This window comes from Cuculus canorus, chromosome 1 (assembly GCF_017976375.1).
Source record: "Cuculus canorus isolate bCucCan1 chromosome 1, bCucCan1.pri, whole genome shotgun sequence".
NCBI classification, from domain to species: Eukaryota; Metazoa; Chordata; class Aves; order Cuculiformes; family Cuculidae; genus Cuculus; species Cuculus canorus.
Window position 1 is genome coordinate 90,693,262 of NC_071401.1, and position 21,686 is coordinate 90,714,947.

The 21,686-nt window shown below is 41.3% G+C and overlaps 1 protein-coding gene across 1 annotated transcript; it reads right to left on the reverse strand.

Moving 5' to 3' along the window:
- Positions 1-4,452: 4,452 nt before the first annotated feature.
- FUNDC1 (FUN14 domain containing 1) lies at positions 4,453-20,470 on the reverse strand. The gene is made up of 5 exons (XM_054088780.1): positions 20,365-20,470; positions 17,276-17,432; positions 15,314-15,389; positions 8,496-8,624; positions 4,453-6,860 (listed from the first exon to the last, which is right to left on the reverse strand). Exons 1-5 carry the CDS (start codon positions 20,393-20,395, stop codon positions 6,783-6,785), a joined length of 471 nt encoding a protein of 156 aa, XP_053944755.1. The 5' UTR covers positions 20,396-20,470; the 3' UTR covers positions 4,453-6,782.
- Positions 20,471-21,686: the final 1,216 nt, after the last annotated feature.

Sequence of the window (21,686 nt, forward strand, 5' to 3'; positions counted from 1 at the left end):
TAAGATTCAAAAGTGTCTGTGCTCACTCTCATGAACGCTGAAACACAACCAGACAACAGAATGCATCAGCAGGAGAGACCAAGGATATCTTGTTTCAAAATACCTTATGGATGGATAGGTAGGGCATTGGTCCAGGAAGCAAGAGAGGTTTCCCAGAAAGAGGTAACTGAATGTGTTCTCCAGCTTCCTCGAGCTCTCTAACCCAGAGGCATTAGCTGGTGGATAGTCCAACAATTGGATTGGCTTGTGGAATTTATTCCCCAACTTCCCTCCATTTTCAAGCACCGCATTCCCTCTTTTTCACAGATCAGCAGTGGTATATGCTGTGGCGCTCTGTTCTAGGTAGCCGGGAAAGAAAGAAGGGAGGCAAAAAAAAAGCAGAGAGGTAGGAACATGCAGCGCACTGAGAAACGACAGAGGTCGGGGGACAAGAGAAGCAGGTGCAGAGGACCACTGCTGAACCAATGAACTAGTCAAATTTGTCATCACTGTATTGGTTTACCCGAGCTATAAATTGGAGCCAGATTAGGTCCAGTGAGATTCCTTAGTGAAAGGGTGACACCACTTGTGCTAAGGTTAGCCACGCCTTTTCCAGTCCGGTGTAAGCGCAAAAGCCTGTGTTACAGCTCTGCTCCGCGGTCCTCCACACTCCAGCATTTAGATGGCCTTTTAGCTTGAATGTGGGGCCAAACATGACCAATATTTCAGACTGGGCTGGATCAGCACTAGATGCTTTGTGCAGACTTACCCCACAATTGCCTTAATTAATCTTGGCTCTTAGTGTTACAGGTTCTGATGAATGTCAGCTGTCTCAGTAGCACCCACCAGTCGCTTCCCCAATTGCCCAAAAAGAACAAACGTTAACTTTTCCATATGTCCCAGCGGTGGGACATCACCACACTGCACCAGACCTGCTTCCCAATCAGATGCAGGAAGAACAGCTCCTTAAGCTCATCATTCCTGTCTAATTTTTTAACTAAAATACAAACGAGAAGGGAGGATGACACCTCCTACTCTTGGCAGGCTTGATTCTAGTCCTTCTCCACAACCCCACCCCCGTCCCATGAACCGTCTTAGGGTAACCAAACCCCACATTTTTTTATGATCAATCTCCCTTCCAAAACATCACCTCGTTCTACTTGTGCTGAATTTGGGTGAACATTTTCTTTTTCCATTATCACCTACAGAGCCCACAGAGGCAGCTGCATGCTATAGAAATTTGAATTTAAAAGTAACAACTTGAGATTTCCAACAATTTTCAAAAGGTTAGGAGGAGGCATTACTGATGCTTCTTCACATTACTGTGTGCTATATATGTTATTAAATCACACAGGTATCAGTTTTTAATTACAGCTTTGACTCCTGCATTTTACTTTGTATGCATGCCTCCCTTCTTAAGACCTCATGACAAATGCACTTGAAACTAGAAGGCAGCTGTATCTTTAACTACGACATTTTAATTTTCAGTTTGGCTGTGAAAACAGAAACGGTATTTAATTTTGGTCTCTTAAAATTCAGTAATAAGATCACACTGGTTTTGACCAACCAGTCATCTCACTTTTAATTAAAACTTATTGCCCAGTGCTGCTTTAACTAAAAAGAAATAATTTCAGAAAATGGATTATCTCATTAAGATAACACAAAACAAATAGATGATTTATTAGCAGTGTCTCCCAAAACTCATTATTTGATGAACTTCCCATAGCCATTTACTACAGATGGATATTTAGCATGCCTGAGTCAATCATTAAGCTTAGCATTGAGTTTTGAAAAGTGACTGCTAGCAGCTGTTCAAGGGGAAGAAAAACACGCAAGCCTGTAGAAGGCAAAGGTAGGATAATCTCACTGCTAGAATCACTTTATCATGAGCTTGACCATGCAATATGAGCTAACTATGGACAGAGAAAACTAAAGTTGCTTTTCTTGAATCCTTAGATATAACTCGGCACTCCTGCAATTCACCTCAGTGCTGCCCCGTCTTTTCCTCAATGGACCCTGTGCCTTGGTTTCATTAGCATATAATGGAAATTAGTTCCATGGACCAATGGAACTATCTATTACGTAAAAGGCTGTTTCCCTCTGCTGGTTTCACATTTTCCACCTTTCTGTTTAAGCTCTTTAGCTATACAACAAAGAGCATAGGAATGCTGGCTCAGTCTTCCATTAAATTACCTACTTCCAACACTTTCCTTCTTAAACACCTGCTTCCTAAAATTGATGTTCTTTTTTTACTCTCCAAAAAGTGCTCTTCCAAAATTTTCTTCAATCTTTATTTTGCCCTTCTCTGAATCTTCTTACCCTGCATTAGTTTTTGTCATAGAGGATACCAGTAACTTTGAAATCATTCCAGAGAAGAATTTACCATCAGAAACAGCATTTCTGATACGCTTCATTCCATTCTCAAAAATCCCAATCAATATTCATTTTTCTGACTGTGACTTTATAGAGTATTCCCTTAGCTACAGTGATATACGAGACTCTGTTCTGAGCTGGCACATGTAAAATCTCAGGTATTTGCAAGAAAAATGCTTTTATTTGTCTTGGTACTTTTATGTTTATGAAATTCTGCCACTCCATCATCTCTTCACCCTGTCAGTTCCAGCTGCAGCTCCTAGTAGCACCCTCTCTGCCTCACCAACCTACAGAACTGCATTGGAGAACTTAAGAAGTGTTGCCTGGCCAGCAACACTTCATTCATGTTCAAGTCACAGAATCACAGAATCACAAGGTTGGAAAGGACCCATTGGATCATCGAGTCCAACCATTCCTAACACTCCCTTAAACCATGTCCCTAAGCACTTCATCCACCCGTTCCTTAAACACCTCCAGGGAAGGTGACTCGACCACCTCCCTGGGCAGCCTGTTCCAGTGCCCAATGACTCTTTCTGTGAAGAAATTTTTTCTGACATCCAGCCTGAACCTCCCCTGGCGGAGCTTCAGGCCATTCCCCCTTGTCCTGTCCTCAGTCACTTGGGAGAAGAGGCCAGCACCCTCCTCTCCACAACCTCCTTTCAGGTAGTTGTAGAGAGCAATAAGATCTCCCCTCAGCCTCCTCTTCTCCAGGCTAAACATCCCCAGCTCTCTCAGCCGCTCCTCATAAGACTTGTTCTCCAGCCCCCTCACCAGTTTCATTGCTCTTCTCTGGACACGCTCCAGAGCCTCAACATCCTTCTTGTGGTGAGGGGCCCAGAACTGAACACAGTACTCAAGGTGCGGTCTCACCAGTGCTGAGTACAGACGCAGAATCACCTCCCTGGACCTGCTGGTCACACCGTTTCTGATACAAGCCAAGATGCCATTGGCTTTCTTGGCCACCTGGGCACACTGCTGGCTCATGTTCAGTCGGCTGTCAACCATTACCCCCAAGTCCTTCTCCTCTGTGCAGCTCTCCAGCCACTCTTCCCCCAGTCTGTAGCACTGCATAGGGTTGTTGTGCCCCAAGTGCAGGACCCGGCATTTGGCCTTGTTGAACCTCATGCCATTAGCCTCAGCCCAGCAGTCCAGCCTGTTCAGATCCCTTTGCAGAGCCTCCCTACCCTCCAGCAGATCCACACTTCCTCCCAGCTTAGTGTCATCCACAAACTTGCTGAGGATGCACTCAATGCCTTCATCCAGGTCATTGATAAAGACATTGAACAGGGCTGGACCCAGTACCGAGCCCTGAGGATCCCCACTTGTGACTGGCCTCCAGCTGGAGTTAACTCCATTTACCACCACTCTCTGGGCCCGGCCATCCAACCAGTTTTCAACCCAGGAGAGTGTGAAGCAGAATGCTGTGAGAAACTGTGTCAAAGGCTTTACCAAAGTCCAAGAAGACTACATCCACAGCCTGTCCCTCATCCAGTAGTCGAGTCATTTTGTCATAGAAGGTGATCAGGTTAGTTTGGCAAGATCTGCCTTTCATGAACCCATGTTGACTGGGCCTGATCACCAGTTCTCTTGCATGTGCTTCATGATAGCACTCAAGATCTACTGTTCCATGATTTTCCCCGGCACTGAGGTCAAACTGACAGGCCTGTAGTTCCCCGGATCCTCCCTGCAACCCTTCTTGTAGATGGGCACAACATCAGCCAGCCTCCATTCTAGTGGAACTTCCCGAGTCAGCCAGGACTGCTGGAAGATGATGGAAAGGGGTTTGGAAATGACATCTGCCAGCTCCTTCAATACTCTTGGTCATGAATGCATTACATAAAGCCAATCCCAATACAAAGCAGCAGTATTCACTTTTCCAATTACACCATTTCTACTTACTTTTTGTGTCCTTCAGAGAATTTTACATGTATGTTACGCTTCCAGTTCCAAAGGCTTCAAAACAAAAATAAACTAAACCCCTCAAATATATTTAATTCAATCAGTCTTTACTCATTGCCTCAGAGAACCTCAGACAAAGGCAACAGAATAACAGAACACCTTTCTCCTGCAGAAATTAGTCTCGTGCACTACTCTATGATGGGGTTTTGTTTTTTTTTAATTCTAACTATGAAGTATATCCCTTGATCACATGGGCAGCCTTTTTAGCAAGCACGCTAAAGGATATTCCCTTGAAATCCTTTCACAGAGGAGACTCTAAAAATGCATGTTTACCGGTTCATGCTACTGAGGTGGCCACTTCATTCCTAAAGCCCTTCAGAATGCCTGAGTTCATTCCAGTCAGGGTGGGTGACTCACGTCAGTTGGCTTCAGCAACTCTTTTGACAAGCCAAAAATCCATTAGCTTCATCAGCAGAAAAGAGCTGACTGGTTACATTCCCATTATCCTTTGGACCGAACACTAAGGCAAAGCAACTTTCACATTTTAACATTCTCATCTTTCTTAATTTTTCTTCAAATCCCAGATGACCCAGTATGCACATTCCTCCTTGGGCCTCCCATTTCCAATAAACTGCAACAATTGTGTTTAGACATTCACCTTAAAACAAAATATTTAGGATACTAACATGCTATTCATGGCCATTTGTTTCGCTGAGTGTGGGGGTTTGGTTTAGGGGATTAAGTTTTATTTTCAAATGTCTTAAACAGGTTTTAGCCTAATTAAACCCTTAAACCTGACAGATATGCATGATATGCTTTGTAACTTACCTAGGCCAGAAGCATGCATATGTGAAGTAAATAATAATACAGACCTCTGAAGTCCACAGATGCACTAATTTAAATATGGATTAGGGTACTGTGTCAAATGACTTTCACATATAGCCCAGCTGCGGGATGTTCATCCCGTGTGCCATACATCCGAAGTTCACATCCATCCACCTGACACTAATGAATTACTACTGTTCAGATGTGAACAAGAACCCAAAAGAACCCGTGTGAGTGATTCCATTTCACATTAATTTGTTGGTACAGTGAAAAACAGAGAAACTTGAGCAGAGTAAGAGTCATTCTTGGGTAGAAATTTCTAAAAGGTTCACAAGTTTGAAATGCAGAAAAATGCATTAAGCATTTGTTGGGATTCTCAGCTTCTTTAAAATAACTGAGTAACAAATAACCAAAACCACCTTAAAAACCTACTTGAGAGTAAATTTTCCAGCCCACCCAGTTATGCCTCCAATCTCATTTAGAATCCGCTTCCTGCTTTGATCCATCAAAGGTGGGGGCAGTAAACACATCAAGCAGATTAAGTCCCATTTCTTTCTCAGACTTCAGAAGAAACAGGCACTCTTCCAATAAGCTGAAACCAGCCTGCACCCTTGTTCTTCCATAGCCAGCACCCTAGACAGCGAAAGCCAAATTAGGTGACAGCTGTAAAAAAATAGATGTCTAAGCTGGGGAGAACATAGTCACAACAGGGGTGAATATGAAAGTGAGTATGATTTCCAGCTAGAATGGACTGTAAGGGCAGCCTTCAGTTCATCCAGGGTACGTGGCGCTTACACCCTATCAAGCCCTACCAAGTACTGGCCCTTGCAAAGTGCTCAGGCAGAAGCCTCATCTCTTCATCTCCCCAACTCCTGAAGTCTGAAACAGCCTCTGTGTTCATTGACTGCAAAGCAACTGAGCATCAGATCACTGTGGAGTCTGCTCTTGCAATGATTATCTGTGTACTACAGTGTTATCAGTAAGTTTCACCTGTCTACACATGTAGGAAAAATAACATTGATACATTCATTCACTTAGCACACAAATATCACAGGCATCTCTACTAATATTTGTACCAGATGCCTGCAGGCTTTAAATATAAGACTTCCTTACTTTCTATGTACACAAAGGCCAGAGTCAAAGCTAATTTTCACCTTTAATAAGCTCATGATTCTTTGTTATTTAATACTCTGTAGAAAGGTATTACAGATTGATAAATTATTGCAGTGACTTCTAAAGAACATGGACAGCCGTGAGGCTGAAACTACAGTACCATATACATTATGTAGTCATGTATCTACTACAGCATGGAAAAAAATCCACTTTTAAATTAAACAATATTTAACTGAAAACATAGAAACGGAGCTTTCTTTCCTACAGTATGGTTACATATCTATATTCCAAGAATAACATTTTAAAAAAATGCTAGGTCTTGAAAGGTCATAGATAAAAAGAGTCATGATGAAGATGAACCAGTTTTGCCCAGAAATAATATAATGAGCACACTGCACAGTTTTTCAGCAAATCCTAGTTTTGCCAAGCTTCAAGAGGCAAAAGCCTGAAATGTAAAAGCTTCCAAATTGTCTAGCTAGTCCACTCCTCTGGCTCTGGAAGGCTGAGTGATCACACTTGCTTTGAGACAGCGTGTCACCCCCCAGCTGTTCTTTGCCGACATGAATGCCATCAGGAAGAGATGATCCAGGTCCTTATGATGCCAGGCCTAACAAAAAGCCTCCAACAAATCCACTGGACACCACAATGTTCTGTTTGATAAATTCTGTTGACTGAGAAGAAAAACAACATTCATAAAAAACCGAGTTAATTGTATCTGATTGTAGCATTTAATACTTCTCACAACTAGAATACTAAAGTTATGGAGAGGTGTGCAAAAGGAAGCAACGTGTTTAAAAACATGTAAGACCAGGTGGCAACTGCTGGCATCAATGGAGTGAAAACTGATTCTCGGCGCTCTTTAACAATATATTTAAAATACAGTTAGCATTTTAAAAGTCAAAATACAGAGGAATTGTCATAGCTATTTCACACCAATACAACTCTTGTTTTGATTAAGACAGGACAGATGTTTTACAAACTCACTTGGCACAAAAGCACCACCATGATTTCAATTTTAATCACATGAAAAAAAGATTAAAAAAAAATTACTGCCTTTTGGAAGACTGGATCACTGGAAAAGAGATACACTTCACTCCATTATGAGCCATTTTCCCAAAAACTTAATTCTAAAAAAACCACTTATGTATGACAACATTTGTGTACTATATTTCATGAAGTAATAGCACAGAGTATAAGATGTTATATCAAATGTGTCATTTCATAAATCTTCCACTTCAAATATTTCAGACAGGCTGCACATACACCTTTAGGAGAAAGTAATATAATCTGAGGGGAAAAAAACTCAAAAAAACTAAAAAATGAAACCCCTATCTTGTCCTACCCACTTCTGCAAGGCGATGGAGGACAGGTTAAGCTATCTGGGGTTCGAGAAGCTAGAAAACCCATCTAGCTAGAGCTAGAAGCTCATCTCTCTTGAGCTTCCACTTCACACTCACATAAAAATTGAAGGTAATTTTTATCAACCTACGTGCAACTCCATACAGGTTCAATCTGAGATGTCAAAACTCTTAATTATAGAGTGCTAGTAGGGCTGCTGATACATTGTCTGCAGCACATTCCGAGTTAGGATTCGCAGTTATTGAGAAAGAAACTTAGATTGCCTGTATGTGAAAATATGTAAGAACAGGCTAAACATCCTTTTTTTTTTAATTAAAAAAAGAAGACAAAACAATTAAATAGAAGTCTTCAAATGACAGAATGAAATAGCCCCAGTGACACTGATCAGCATCACGGGCTACCTCTTTTCAACGCAGTATGTAACTGACAGATTCTGAAGACAGATATTCTTTGAACTCTATACAAATGAGATAAAATCCACAACTCTAATTACAGAGCAGTTATAGCCTTTCTCCAAAAAGAAAGGTCAGCCTTGTCCAACAAAGTAATTTTGTTATCAGCAGTTTAAGAAGATTTGGGTTTTGTCTTTGTAGCTACCATGTTTTAACCACAACACCCTCAATTTTTTTATCGTGTCATGACCTTACTGGCTTTCTCACTAGCCAAGAATCTGCACAGACTGAATGGGAAAGCCAGTAGCAGTCCCTAAGCCATATCAGCTGTAGAAATGCATTAACTGTAAAGTTTGTGTGTCATCTTTAAGACTGAAAAAAACAGAAAGCTAAATGAATGGAAGACAGTACAGTCTGATAACTTTTAATAAAATATACAGCCAGACCATTTCTGATGCCTTCCACTTTTGCACCTGCATTTTCAACTAATCATCACCTGCAGCGTAAGGTAAGGAAAACTGGCTGGGAGGAAACAGTTTATCACCTTAGACTTACCTCTTCAATTAAGGTATTGATTTCAGGTGCTGCCTTATTTGCACGCTTTTTTAACTGTTTTTTTGCTTTGTTTACATCTTTTTCAACTCTCTTCCAGTCAACTTGTACATATCCACTATGACTAGCGATCTAGGAAAATAGAGGGTATTTAAAATTAGTACAGTGGTAGTTAATATCTCATGAGTCAGAATACAGTATCTTAGTGCCTACGAGGAGCTTTTTCTTTTTTTTTCTTATTACAGATGCAGGAAAAGACATTGCTCCAATTACAGCAGGTCTACTGCTTGAACTACTAACATTTTCCACAGTAACAGCAGATCAAATTAGAACAAGAAATGGCAGAGTTCAGTAGCCTCTTGTTAATTTTACCAATTCTCTATTCTTTAATTATAAAAGCTTGCAATAACAATGTTTTTCCTTCAGCATTTACTGTAACTTTTCTTGTAAGAAAAGGAAAGCAAAAAGCATATTCATAGGACAACAATGAAAAAACTGCCTTGTTTCAGCTTCTTCCAGAAATGTGGAATTCTGCTTTGTGACAGGGTATCTGAAGCTAATCAGAATCATCCTTTGAAATACTCAAAACTTATTTTATCCTACATCATTTAAACTGTCCAAGAGAGTATTCAATTCAAGAGAATCCTCATACTTTCTACAAAACAAAGCCTGTAAGTTCAAAAATAACTTGTACTGCGCAGGTTCTCTAACATCAACAAAATGGGTAATTTTGGGTGGAGGGATTGTTCGTATCAATTTACATTCAAACTCCCAAAATGGTTTAAACAACAGCCATGAGATTTTAGCATGTTTAACTGTCATTCCAACCCTTTGCCTTATTTCTCTTACTAAGACTTGATCCTAGAAAAAAATAAGATGTTCTGTTACTTGACCAACACCAAGAGTCCCACCAATTTCCTTAAAACAATTTACAAAAGAAATACATATTTAAATGTTTACAAGATCATAGCTTAAAGAAAAATAAAAATCAGGCAATTACTGCATGCTCTGGAGAACAGTTAAAACAAACAACTCATTAGTTGGGAAAAAAAAGGAGAGGAAAAAATCAGACTAAGGATTACTGCTTATTTTAACTGCTAAGGCAAACACACCACTAACTTCATGAAGTGTAGCATTTCTCAGGTCCTTCTTAAGGTCATGTTTGGCAAATTCAAGTAACTTATGTAATAGCACTCTGTGCAAACAGTACAACTGGTAAATAAAAGCCACAGATAATGAATTTTCGTGGAACAGATACTTAAATATACAAATTATTAGGTTGGGCATAAAAAGAGATATTTCACATAGCTCACAGGCACTGGATTTTCACATAGTTCTTTCTACCAAATAACTAAAACTAGACCATCTAGCTTGTTTTACACCAGCCACAATAATTAACAAACATATTTCACCACAAATTAGAATGTCATGATCCTGAAAAAAACCAAAAATGAAACAAGCGTCAGACAGATTTTGTCTGAATTCAAAACTAAGCTCCTAAAAAACTACCCTTGTAAGAAAGTAAACTTCAATTTCCATCTTTGCCCAAGATTTAAAAAAAATTCACTGGACAAATGCAAAATTAACTTATTAAATATTATCATAGAATGGTTTGGTTTGGAAGGGATCTTTAAAGGCCATGAAGTCCAACCTCCCCTGCAGTAAGTAGGGACATCTTCAACTCAATCAGGTTACTCAGAGCCCCATCCAACCTGACTATGAGTGTTTCCAGAGATGGGGCATCTACCACCTCCCTGGGCAACCTGTTTCAGCATTTCATCACCCTCACTGTAAAATATTTCTTCTTTATGTCTAGTCTGAATTTGCCCTCCCTTGGCTTAAAACCATTACTGCTTGTCCTGTTGCAACAGGCTCTGCTAAAAGACCTGTCCCCATCATTCTTACAGGCCTCCTTTAAGTACTGAAAGGTGACAATAAGGTCTCCCTGGAGCCTTCTCTTCCCCAAGCTGAAGACACAGCACCAGTGTTCAGCAGGGATAGCTGATAAAGGACTGTATATGATACGAAAACATAAATGCAGTCTTAGAGATGCACTGGTTACAAATCCAGTCAATGGGTGACATATCCATGAAAAAAAAAATATTGCACAATGGGGTAGTTTTTGTTTTATGAATTTAACATTACTGCAAGAATTTTAAAAAGACCCAAGCGTTGAATTAGTGTCTTCTAACATATAAAACTCATATATATGGACTGATCTACCCAGTCCAACACAATTGTAAGAAATGCTAATCTATTTGCTTGCTTGTAAAAAAATATAAGCAGATAGACTTGAAAACAAACATTTCATTAAGACTAGTTTAATTAGCTTAGTTATCCACATAGTACAAAGACAAGGCAGAAGTTTTTAAATAAAGTTTTGTCTAGTTCTCCAGTAGTTGCAACTTACACTTGTGCCAAAACTCCAGCTTACACAATAAAAATCATAGGATTTTTCTCCCTGAATTTAGTAGCAGTGATCTTAAGGTATGCTTTTGAGGAAAAATACATTTTGGGAGCGATACTGGAGAACCATGCGAGTACTTTGTTATTGTGAAACATTATTAGCAGTAATGAGGAAAAAACGTTTAAGAAGAAGAAATATATAAGACAAGATGGGACAAAAAAGTTTTAATTTCCTCAACAACAAAATCTCTCATAGTAAAAAAGCCCAGGCAAGCCCAGATGGTACACATGAGCTCCCTGTGCTCAGCTGCTTGTGCAGCATCCAGAAGCCATGTATACTCTTAGGTATTTTCTGGTATTTATATAGGCAGCAACATCCGTCACACTCAAGCAGTTTCCAGAACGCATCTGACAAGTCTCTAACTTCCACATACAAAGAGAAGGAGGGACTGAGAAATGATAAAACATTTTCTTTAAGAGTTTAACTGCAGAGGCTGTATCTTCAGTCATCATCTGCTGGCACAGCTCCACTGTAACCAGTGAAACTACTACAATTTACAAAAGCAAAGAAATGATGCTCCTCTATTTCATGTCAAAACCTGCCAGAAATATGGTATTTCTTTAAAAGTTTAACTTCCACCTACCATTTCCCTAGGTCATTCCACTGAACGTTCCCTCAAAGTCCAGTGACCTCAACTGTCAAGCGGGATATTCAACACAGAAGTGAACAGAACTCTTTCTTATTAAGTTCTGAGCCCAGAAACATATTGTTCTCCCTCTACTTCACTGAGATGCCGCAACCTCATCATGGCATGGTATCAACAACTCCCTGCGTAATATATAGCCAAGGATATATGAAAATTTATTTTGCTTCTTGCATTGTTTTCAAAGATTTACTTTAAGTTAGAAAATAATTTAATGAAGAACTGAACTGAACTCATCAATAGCATATTAATGGGATAAAGCAAAATACATCAGTGAAAGCACAAATAACTGCACAAAATTACAATTTTATGATTAAATAATAGTCAACGCACAATGGAAAAAGCTGCAATTTGCATGTTGACTGCAGAGCAGAAAGCAATGAAACCATTATTAATGATACAGGGATCTAAAAAAAAAGGTGCTCACTAAGAACAATGGCTTTTAACTAATTCATTATAGCGGAACCACATGATTTCACTAAACTGTGCCGATAAACTAGAAGCTATACAAAGAACTCCACCTGGAGTCTGTGTCCATTTCTGGAATCCCCAACACAGGAAGGATATGGCACTGTTGGAATGGGTCCAGAGGAGGGCTACAAAGATGATCAGAGGGCTGGAACACTTCTGCTATGAGAACAGGCTGAGAGAGTTGGGGTTGTTAAGCCTGGAGAAGAGAAGGCTCCAAGGAGACCTTGTAGCGACCTTCCAGTACCTGAAGGGGCTACAGGAAAGCTGGAGAGGGACTTTTTACAAGGGCACAGAGTGACAGGATAAGGGGGAATGGCTTTAAGTTGGAAGGGGGAAGATTTAGACTAGACATTAGGAAGAAATCCTTCTGAGAATCCTTCAAGAGGTTGCCCAGGGAAGCTGTGGATGCCCCATCCCTGGAGGTGTTCAAGGCCAGGTTGGTTGGGCCCTTGAGCAACCACATCCAGTGGGAGGTGTCCCTGCCCATGGCAGGGGGGTTGGAACTGGGTGATCTTTAAGGTCCCTTCCAACCCAAAAAAATTTTTATGATTTTATGAAAATCCTTCACTTGTTATGAGAAATGAATGATAGTTCCTTAAAACAGTGGACAGGTAATGGTCTTATACCAGCATATTTGAAGAACTGTATTTATTTCAGTTGGTGAAATTAAGCTGTTGAAATGTCCAGCAAAGATGTGATAACAGATCTTAATTTTGAAAAACTATTCAAATTCCTTAATGTCATTTTTATTCTACTCCTCAGACTACTTTTCATTTAATCTGTATTAAGACTGAAAAACTTCTAGATAACTTACTAAAATCTAAAAAAATCATTTTTATTTCTTGTACAAACTGACACTCAAAAAATGTATTGCTTTCAGTTTCCTACTAGATTTCTTGAGATGAAGTCATCACACGCTGAAGAAAAAAAAGCATTTTTTTTAATTTCAAGACTGAAATGTTTCACTGGATGGGCTTTATCTGAGAATCTTGCCTTCTGTAGTCCTTCTTCTTGTTTTAACAGGTAATTACTATGTCAATATTGCAGTCAGCAGTTGAAATGCCACCTGCAAGTTCAGATAAATTTACAGATAAAAAGGAAGCTTCTAGTCATGTGCTGAAACGCTCCTCTGGCCACTCAGGGGAAGCGCTGAACATGTATTCATAGGGAAAATAAAATAACGATGTGTGATCTTTAAATAAAAAAATTAAAGACTACAGAAATGTAATTACACTACAGAATTTATGACTCAGCTTTAAAATGTAAAATGTTTTGAACTGAAATGAAAGACCAAGGCATTTACTTCATTCCCTTCCAAGTAAGTCTGATCTTACTTAATTAAAGATATAGGAAGCTCAATCAAAATATGCAACTCATTCTTCCCCTTGGATAATATTCCTTTTCAGATACACTGTAAATGAGATCAAATATGAAATCAGACACTTAAATACATGGCAAATATATTTTATGCACAGGAAAGCTCCCCAGACCTCACAGCTCAACAAGAAAAAATACTGCACAAGTACTGCGTTTCAAGGAATTTCTATTTTCCTTTGTCTATAGGTTTCAGTTTTAAATTTCAGCTTCCTGTAGTCAGAAGTACTAATGAAGGCACCTGCAGGCAACAAGCTGCCTGCCACCCCTGGATGCCAGGCCTCTGTTCTGCAGGCTCTCCAATCGTATTTAGATAAGAATTCTCATTAAAACGATTAAGACCAATGGCACACAACACGGGAAGAGACATTCAGATCTTTAAGTCAACTAGACAAAAAAGATGATGAGTGCTTCAAGATCCTTAATTCTTCCCTCATGATCCAGAAATACACATCATGGGCTAAAGAAGTCCAGAGTGTTACACCAAATTGATTAATTTGCTGGCATAGCACATTTTGGCAAAAATTTACACCTAGGTGATTCTAAACTAACTCAGATTCAACATCCTGTAAAATTCATCCCTATGTTTAGGTACAAGCCAAATAACCAGTGATTTCCAGTTTTAAAAAGGTCATTAATGCACAATGATGAAGTGAAATGAATGCTAATACTATCAAATTTCATATCAAAACCATCACTCTTTCACTTTTTACATTGTTGTTGATGCTTGCTTTTGAGTTATTCAAAATAAAACACGCGATATTTGCTGAAAACAACTTAAACTAAATAGTCCCAAGAGCATACATTCTCACATAGAGTGCTGCAGTTCAGATACATTTAGCATGTAAAAAAACCAAAACCAAACACCAAAACAGTAGAGAACATGACCACGAAGGAAGTAAGAGTATTTCACAGAGCTGTGATATTTTGATGCATTACAGAGCAATCAGAGGTACTACCCGCAACAGCCATTACAATCAAAGAATTATTAAAAGTGGGCTATGTCTTTCAGAAACCCTCCAGAGTGATGTTGGAAAGAACAAATAAAAAATCTTTAACATCTGGTTTCAAAAATAGTATATTATTGAACTAAGTAGGCACCAGTCTATTTCCTGTAGAATGATTTAAGGAAAAGTGACAAGCTCGTAGGTATTAAGACACGAAAAATGCCTGTAGAAAAATTAAGAATTACTTGGCATCTTACTGAAGAATATGTAAAATTCTCCTTCATTTAAATTTTTAGCATTTCCGAAAAACCTTTAAATTTTCCTGAGGAAAAATGCAAATGATCATGCCAGATAACTTCACTAAAAAATTCTGGACTTGAAACCCAATTGAACAGAGAAATGCAATGAAACTATCGAAAATCAGCAAAGCTTCAGAGAATCAACAGACATAACTAGTAAAGACAGCATGGGGAAGAAAAACATCACTTCATAATGGGATCATAACCTCCAAGCTATTGCCAAGGAAGCCTACTTTTTCTAAAAGCGTAGATAAAATTCTCAAACCTATTTAAAACAAGCACAGATTAAATTCCTTGATGTCCCTAACCACAGGTTTACAGGCAGTTCCTCTAACCTGGCAATACCGAATCACATACATCTCAGTTTTTGCACAGAGGTTTCTTTTGGCTTACCACAAACTATTTTACAGGATAGAGCAGATTCTGATTTACCACTGGTTTTTAGAAATGTCTGTTTTGTACACAATATTGCAGCTGAAATGTAACTTTTTAAAGTTATGAGACTACAAACATCAAGTAGATAAGAAGCCTTCCTAATTAAATTTTACCCAACAGCTGTGTTTTTCCTATTGTTTAGTAAATAACATTTGCCAACTTACAAAGCATGAAATTCTACATACTTGAAGCAGAAGAAAGCCACCACCTACTGCAGTTGCTGCAAGCTTTCCGACTTTCTGGAACAAAAATCCCGCACACCTTAGGAGAACAAAACAGAAAAACCCAGTCCAATTAAGTTGTCTGCTGAACAATGCCACACTCCAAAATTCCTAACTATAACTATTTTTTCATTTAACAAATCAAATGTATCATTTCACATTTTTTTATTTTAAAATCAGAATATATAAGATAAACAATATTTAATTCATAACGTCTGACACAAGACAATATGAGTAATGGTTGCTTGTTCATGGCTGCCTGATGGCTCCTTTAAAGTAAGCTTGATCTCCAGGCTTTGTCTATACCCAAGAGCTGTATGCTGCTATCAAATATAACATGTTAATAAAGCACAATGTAGTAATACAAAAGTGCCACTACAATTGTTACCAAATGGAAAATAAATATATTATACGATCATTTATATTGACTAGACAACCCGTAACTTTCAATATCTAAAGTAAAAAGAAGATACTTCCCTACCACAAGAGCTAAAATCAGCTAGACCTCTCAACTGGGACACGGCCTTAGTCTATTTTTAATGGATCAAGGCAACCAGAAAATTAATTCTCTTGTTCGCAGTCTCCAAACATTGCCACATCAGACAGAGAACAGCACAGATATCAATATCACAGAATAGTTTGGTCAGGAAGGGACCTCTGGAGGTCATCTGATCCATCTACCTTCCCAGAACTGGGACAGCTACAAAGTCTGAACCAACCTCCAAGCAAAATCAGGTTGCTCAGACTCCAGCAAATGTTGAATATTTCCAAGGCTGACAGTTCCATAACTTCTCTGGGCAACTTTGATGGTGTCTGACCTGCCACTCCTCCCCCACCCCCCGCCCCGTAGCCACTGACCCACCCAGTGGAATGCTTTATTCCCCCTGGATATGAGTAATGAATTCATATTTATATATATGAATACACACACAGAGGTATATCTATATCTTCAGATAACGAAATATACAGTTTTCAGATCTTTCAATCGGCCAGCTTCTATGCATGCCAGATGAATTATTCCCTAGAAGCTTCAGAGTTCATGTAGATACATCTAACTTTTAAAAATAACTGTGAGGCTACAGAGGCAAATAAAAGAACTGGACTGGAAGCTAAGCCTACAGTCAAAGCTGTACTGAGTCTCGACATGACAATTTCATTTTCCATATATTTCATCTTCCAAATCTTGCATAATTCCATTTTAGAAGTTACTCTGCAACCATAATGACATTTTCCACCAGAGTTAATTTTTTTGATTACTGGAATAGACAAACACCATACAAATCCCTTTGACAAATAAAAAATACTTTGACATAGCGCTAAGACTGTGGCCACAGTTTCCAGTTTAAGTTCTCACCTTTCCTGTCTAGCTTTCACCATCAATTATTTTAGCATAACTATGCTGTCGTGTCTCTCTTCAGTTAACATGAGAGGAGACTATTCATTTGTTCCAAATGGCTCCAGATGAATTTAGAGAGAAAAAGTCTCTATAAAGTGGGGCTCTTAATTGAAAGTACAGTCTGACACACATTTTTTTTCTTCACTTCTTCTACCCACAAAATATGTCTTAACCATAGTACCATAACTAGGTTTCTAAATCTATACTGGTAAGGGAATACGCTTTTCCACACAGAAGTCATATGCAGTAATTTTCCATTTATTCCTTGTAGAGCTCTGACATTTCCCCAAACCCTTTTCAGAATAACTGCTATGAGTTCCCTTAGCCAACTGGTGTTTTACTATTACTACAAAACAATTTAGAATTACGAGTCAGACTAACGAGTTAAGGAATTGTTCACACATGAATAATCCTGATCAGGATAAAGGAGATCCCGTTAGATAAATGTATCTGTTTCAAATAGCCTTGGAAAGGGATCTTCTAAGAAAGTAAAAGGTCTAGCAGAGTTATAAAAAGGGATGCTCCCTCACCAGCCAGTCACGCCGCCCATCACAATCTGGGTAGCTACAGAATATTTTTCTACAATTGGTCCTGAATTCCGGCCAAACACACGATTCCACCAATGGTGACGCCGTGCATATTCAGTTAAATCCAGCACTTCATAGGAATCATCGTCACTGTCATGTTCTTTAAAAGAAAACAGAAAAACACCAGAAAAAGTTAGTTTCTCAGTTATACAGTAAATTAACATTCTATGTAAAACCCCCAAACATTAACAGAACAGTTTTTGGTATTAACTGGCTAATTCAACAGTTTAAACTGCAATACACGAATTTACTATGACCCAGCAGCTCACAGAACGAAGGATTTTGAGATTTTATGCCATAATCTTTAAGGTAAGGAAGAGAGGGCTATAGGGAAGGTATCGTCTATAAAATCCATGACTGGCACAGAAAAGGTGAACAGGAATCTCCTACCTGTTCAAACAGAGGAACCAAGTGGCATCAGCAGGTAGCTGGCACAACACAGAAAAAGGCAGCCTTCCTCTCCCCTCCTTTAACCCAACCCCCCTGGAGTCCTCGGTTATCCAGTGGAACAGCTCACTGCAGGACGCTGTAGATACCAAAAGCTGACATGGACTCCAAATAACAACAGAACAAATTAAAGGGATGGAGGCGGGAAGGTGGATACGGCACCAAGGGCTGTCAGACACAAAGCCAACAACCATGGCTGATGAAGTCCTGGGCTAAAAATCATTAAAAACACACTGAGAGATTATCACTACATGCTTACCCTGCTATATCTTTCTTAGCACATCCTGCAGCTGACGGCTTTCAGACACAGGATGCTGGGCTTTCATCTGACCTACTATGATTGCTTTTATGATCCCAAGCAATGTGAAATATGCTTAACCTAAGAGAAAGCAACACACGTCTTCTGGACCAAAACTTTGAAAGACAGAACTTCTGGCCTGGTGTTTTCCTCAGGGTAGATGTTAGCATATGCGAATAAGCCAAGAACAGAAACTCCTGCTCCTTTCCCACAACAGCTTAAACGGATGAAGCTGGGAGGTCATTGAAGTTCCACACACGCAGCACAATGCCATTAACATTTTCAAGACAGGCCACCTACAACTTGAAGTTAGAGATCCTAAATACCGCATACACCCAAATATCACAGGGAAGAGATGGATAAATACTTCAAAAAAAAAAAAATTAAAAGCACATCATAGTTCTATGAACATGCATACAGGAATCAAAGTCCACTTCAGTGAAATACATTTACGGTGAAATATAATTTCAGCAATGATGCTGGGATGTTCCAGAGAGGAAGAGAAGTTAAACAACTACCTAGAATTACAAAGAAAGACTGTAGGCTTAAACATTCTGTTAAAAGTGTCACCAATGTTTTTTTACTCTTACTGTAAGTATGGGTAAAAGGTTTGCGAATGCAAGAAACACACACACAAGTATGAATTCTTTCCTTTTATTATCACCTAAGCATTCTTCAGTACCAAGACATAAATAGCAAGATCCACAAGGCTAAGAAGTTGTTGTTGAATCTTCTTTCTTTCCAACTTTGAGGAAGAGTGCAAACTATTAAACTTCTTTAAATGGAGAACATAGAAACAACATCACAGATGGCTAATTCGGAAAATTCTGCCCCCAAATTAATATTATTCAAATCAAAAGCCACAAAAGTATATCGCATTGCATGGAAAATGATGCTGAAGCATTTCCTATTGGTAAAAAAAAAATCACAGAATCATAGAATGGTTTGGGTTTGAAGGGATCATCCAGAAAAAAAAATATCAGCACAAGAACATTTAAAAACTGGAATAACCTCCCTAAGGAAGTGGGAGATTACTCTGCACTGGACACTTTTAAGGCTCAGCTTGACAGGCTGCTGAGCATCTCATTTAAACCATAGATCACCTAAAAGGTTAGACCAGATGATCTGAGGTCTCGTCCAACCTGGCATTCTCTGATTCTGTGACCTTAGATATCACCCAGTTCCAAGCCACTTGCCATGGGCAGTGACACCTTCCACTGGATCAAGCTGGTCAAAGCCACACCCAGCCCGGCCCTGTACACCTCCAGGAATGGGGCATCCATGACTTCTCTGGGAAACCAGTTCCAGTGCCTCACCACCTAATATCAAATCTACTCTTTGCACACACAGAACTGTGCCTGGCACGGCTATGTTGATGCACTTGCATGTTAAAAAGTCACGGAGATGGCTGAGGGAGTTGCTCCCTCAGCCCCGAGCTCCACAGGGAATGCCAGCGCTGCCACCGAGTCTCAGCTCCCATGTTCACCTGTCCCCGCGCTGTTGCTGCGAGGCGTTTGCTGGCACACTGGATTCACGGCAGCTTTCCAGGGAGCATCTGCCGTTCTCTTCCTCCCTCCCAGCCTGTGTCATACTGCTCCCAATGAGGAAAGGGAAGGGGATGGGGAAGGGGTGAAGGAGATGGGGTGGGAAAGGGAAGGGGAAAGGAAGTGGATGAGGAAGTGGACAGGGAAAGGGATGGGGAAACAGATAGGGAAGGAGATAGGGAAGGGGAAGGAGACGGGGAAGGGGATGAGGAAGGAGACGGGGAAGGGATGAGGAAGGGGATGGGGAAGGGATGAGGAAGGGGATGGGGAAGGGATGAGGAAGGGGATGGGGAAGGAGATGGGGAAGGGATGAGGAAGGGGATGGGGAAGGGATGAGGAAGGGGATGGGGAAGGGGAACGAGATGGGGAAGGGGAACGGGATGTGGAAGGGAAGGGGAGGAGATGCGAAAGCAGGGGAAGTGGAAGGGGACAGGGATGGGGAAGGAGAGAGGAAAGAGGGAGGAGGGAGGGGAGAGCGGAGAGGGGAAAGAGGAAAGAGAGAAGGGGAAGGAGATGGGGAAGGGAAAGGAGGAGAAAAGGAAACGCGCTGGGAAGGGGCCGGGCCAGACCCGCAGCCGCACGAGCCCCGCCCCCTCCACCCCCCCCGTCCCGCGCACCGGCACCAGCCAGGACCCCAGGCTGCGCCCCCCACCGCCCCGCTTCTTCCGGGCGGCTGCCGGGCCTCTGTCTCCCTTCTCCCCGAGAAGCGAGGCCGGGCCAGGGGGGGCGCGGGGGTCACTGACCTGCGGCGGAGCGCGGCCTCCGCGCCGCCATCTTGGGCCGCCGCTGACAACCGAGCGCGCCCCGCCCCCCCCCGCCGGCGCCGCGCGTGCGCCCTGACCCGTCCCTCCCCGCGCGAGGGGCGCGCGCGGGGCCCTCGGGGCGGTGACGAAATGGCCGCCGGCGCCCTCAGGGGAGCACGGGCGGAGGGGGGTGGGGGGCCCTGAGTCGGGAGGAACTTGGGAGTGTGGAGTGCGGCTCCTGTCGCTGCACAGGCCAGTCCCAGCATTCGCACTGTGTCTGAGGGTGTTGTAGAAATGCTTCTTGAATATTTCCTGGCATGGTTCCATGGGGAGCTGCTCCATTGCTCCACCACCCTCCGGGTGAAGAACCCTTTCCTAGTACCCAGCCTAAACCTCCCCTGGCACATCTTCCTGCTGTTTCCTCAGGTGCTATCATTAGTGCCTGCTCCTCCTCCTTCCTTTGTGAGGAAGCAGTAAGGTGCGATGATGTGCCCTCCAGGTTGAACAGACGAAGTGACTTCAGACGCTCCTCACACGGCTTCCACTCTGAACCCTTCACCAACTCCGTGGCCTCCTCTGAACGCTCTCCAGTAGCTTCACACCCCTTCCCACTGCGGCGCCCAGAGCTGCCCCCGCAGCCCCCGGCCCCGTGTGGGGTTTCTCTGTGGCGGGGGTGGGGGGGAGCGAGACCGTACCCTTCTTCCCTTTTCCCCATTTTCATTTTTTCCCCTCTCCTCCTTGTCCCTTTTCCCTTTTATGCCTTTCCCCCTTCTCCCCCTTTTTCTCCCGTTTACCCTTTTCCCCTTTCCTCATTGTCCCTTTTCCCCTTTCCTCCTTTCCCCTTTTTTTCTTTTTCTCCCATTTTCCCTTTTACCCTTGTCTCCTTTCCCTGGTTTCCTTTTCCCCTTTTTATCTTTTGCCCATTTTCCCTTTTACCCTTTCCTCGTTGTCCTTTTCAACTTTTTTCCTTTTCCGCTTTTTTCTCTTTTTTTCCTTTTCCTCTTTTTTCTTTCCCCTTTTTTCCTTTTCCCTTTTCCTTTTGTTCCTTTTCCCTTTTTCCTTTTTCCCCCTTTTCACCCCTTTTCCCTTTCCTCATTGTCCCTTTTCCCCTTTTTTCCTTTCTTCTTTTTCCCCCTTTTCTCCTTTCCCCTTTCTCCCCTTTTCCCCTCTTCCCCTTCTTCTCCCTTGCCCCATACTCCCTTACCCCCCTGTCTTCCCCTTCCCTCTTCCCTTCTCTTCGCCCTTTTCCTTCTCCCTTTTCCCGCTTTCCCCCTTCTCCCTTCTTTCCCCCTTTTCCCTCTCCCGTGGCAGGTCCAAGGTGC